Source organism: Nanorana parkeri, unplaced genomic scaffold, assembly GCF_000935625.1.
Source record: "Nanorana parkeri isolate BGI_ZX_2015 unplaced genomic scaffold, ASM93562v1 scaffold3, whole genome shotgun sequence".
Lineage (NCBI taxonomy): Eukaryota > Metazoa > Chordata > Amphibia > Anura > Dicroglossidae > Nanorana > Nanorana parkeri.
In genome coordinates this window covers 5,923,518-5,925,605 of record NW_017306271.1, presented here as the reverse complement: position 1 = coordinate 5,925,605, position 2,088 = coordinate 5,923,518, and the positions used below count along the sequence as shown (strand labels likewise).

General features: G+C 46.0%; 1 protein-coding gene across 1 annotated transcript in view; it reads left to right on the top strand.

Moving 5' to 3' along the window:
• Positions 1 to 2,088, top strand: part of SDR42E2 (short chain dehydrogenase/reductase family 42E, member 2) — a 27,830-nt gene that overhangs the window by 22,879 nt on the left and 2,863 nt on the right. Inside the window, exon 10 of the mRNA XM_018565771.1 lies at positions 509 to 582. Within this exon, the coding sequence (XP_018421273.1) occupies positions 509 to 582 (74 nt within the window). The remainder of the gene's footprint in view (positions 1 to 508; positions 583 to 2,088) is intronic.

Here is a 2,088-nt window from a genome sequence, read left to right as displayed (position 1 = left end):
CAGGGGAAGGTAAGGGGGCAGCTGCCAGAGGAAGGTAAGGGGCAGTGGGGGAGAGCTGCCAGGGGAAGGTAAGGGGACAGTGAGGGAGAGCTGCCAGGGGAAGGTAAGGGGACAGTGAGGGAGAGCTGCCAGGGGAAGGTAAGGGTCGCACGACTTTTATCTTAGGAACATGTTCGAAAACCCGCCGAGAATCGTACGATTGCTGTCGGCAGGTGTGTGGCATGTTTGTAAGATAAATGCCGCATGGGCCGGTGTGCGCAAGCCCACACTGCCCGTTAAGCATTGCGGTCATCGGAAGCCCGCCCCTCAGCGGGGCGGGCTTGCGATCATCGCAAGTACGCTCTGCCTGTCCAAGATAGGCAGATCGTAAGTTCTTTAAATTACCTTACAACCATCACAAGACTTTTGTCTGTGGGCAGCTTAAGTGAGCTTCCAGAAAACATACTGCATTGTGCAAGGGGTGTTGTGTTCTCTCTCCCTCTTGACAATAACTTTCATTATTTCATAGCTCTCATCCTGGAATATGCGCACCTCATGCTGAGACCATTTGTAGACATAAACCCATTGCTGACCAGGAATGAGGTAAGATTTATATAAGTAAGCTTCTTTTTCAGGGTTCTGTTAAGGAGGGGAGAAGTTGACAGTGCTATAGAGACTGGCAAAAGGATGGGAGTGCTTGACTCGGACGCAATGACATCATTCACAGGAATGTGTAGATGGACGGGGGGGGATTGCAACGGAACTTGGAATTAGGCGCTATGGTACATGGCCCTCCACCATTAAGCTCACCCCATGTAATTTAACTGCCAAAACTTTACCTTCCATAACAAAGTGAGACAAACTCTGATATACACTTGAAACAGTGTGTGGTGTCTCCTGTGGGTCAAGCCTAGTTTTTCCTCTGATATATTTGACTTCTACTGTACAAATTGCTCTTGACCCCCAATATTGTCTCCATATTGGCCAGTGATTCCACCTATTATAGTAAAGTACCAATGGTGAGGAAAGAGTGGCAGGGCAGCAAAGGTAGAATTTCAAAGTTGAACTCCAAGATAACAAATAATTATATTTAGATTTGTCCCTCATGTACTTGCTGATACCAATTACCAATACTTTTTACCTCTTAAAGGAACATTCAACATTTTTTCTAAAACAATACAGACTAATGATTTTAGGGCAGTTCTCTTTAAGGTGACATTAGGGGTCTTTTAGACCCCTTGTGTCACCTTTCCACTTCACTGGATTCAGCTGCTGAGGCATAAATGTAAATGCAGCAGGCTGTGGCTGGGAGCAATAGCCAGCCTGCTATTGCATTTTAAAATATCCAACAGCATTGTGGCTATTGTTACAAGTGTCTGCTCCTTTTCCACTTAATGAAACAGTTTCCTTTTGGTTATATATCTTAAAGTGTCAGCTGTCCGTGCTCCTTATTTGTTTAATAATGCACTCATCACCAGACGTACCCAGAAGTGTTCACTCTTAATCAAAGGGAAGGTCCGTTCTGTGTGTAGTCAAGATTTATGGCTTCTCCCCTCTCCTCCCCCCGTGAACACACAGAACGGACCTTCCCTTCAGTGAAAACATCTGGTGATGAGTGCTTATTAAACAAATAAGGAGCAGGGACAGCTGACACTTTTAAGATATACACTGAGTGGCCAGATTATTATGACCACCCCATCAGTACTTCGTTGGGCCACCTTTTGCCTTCAATCCTGCGGCGAGTCTTCTTGGCATTGACTCCACGAGATGTTGAAAGGTGATGCGAGGAATCTGACACCATGCCTGATGAATAGCACTGTCCACTTCTGTGAGATGTGATGGTTGTGGAACCAGCTGCCTGATGGCTCTTTCAACTTCATCCCACAAATGCTCAATTGGATTGAGATCTGGTGATTGCGGGGGCCACCTAAGCAAGGTAAATTCTCCCTCATGTTCTTGAAACCACTCCTGCACAATACGAGCACCGTGGCATGGCGCATTGTCTTGTTGGAAGAAGCCATCTCCATTGGGATACGCCATCAACATGATAGGATGAACTTGATCAGCAACGATACTTTGGTATTTTGTGCTATTCAGACGTTGTTCCAC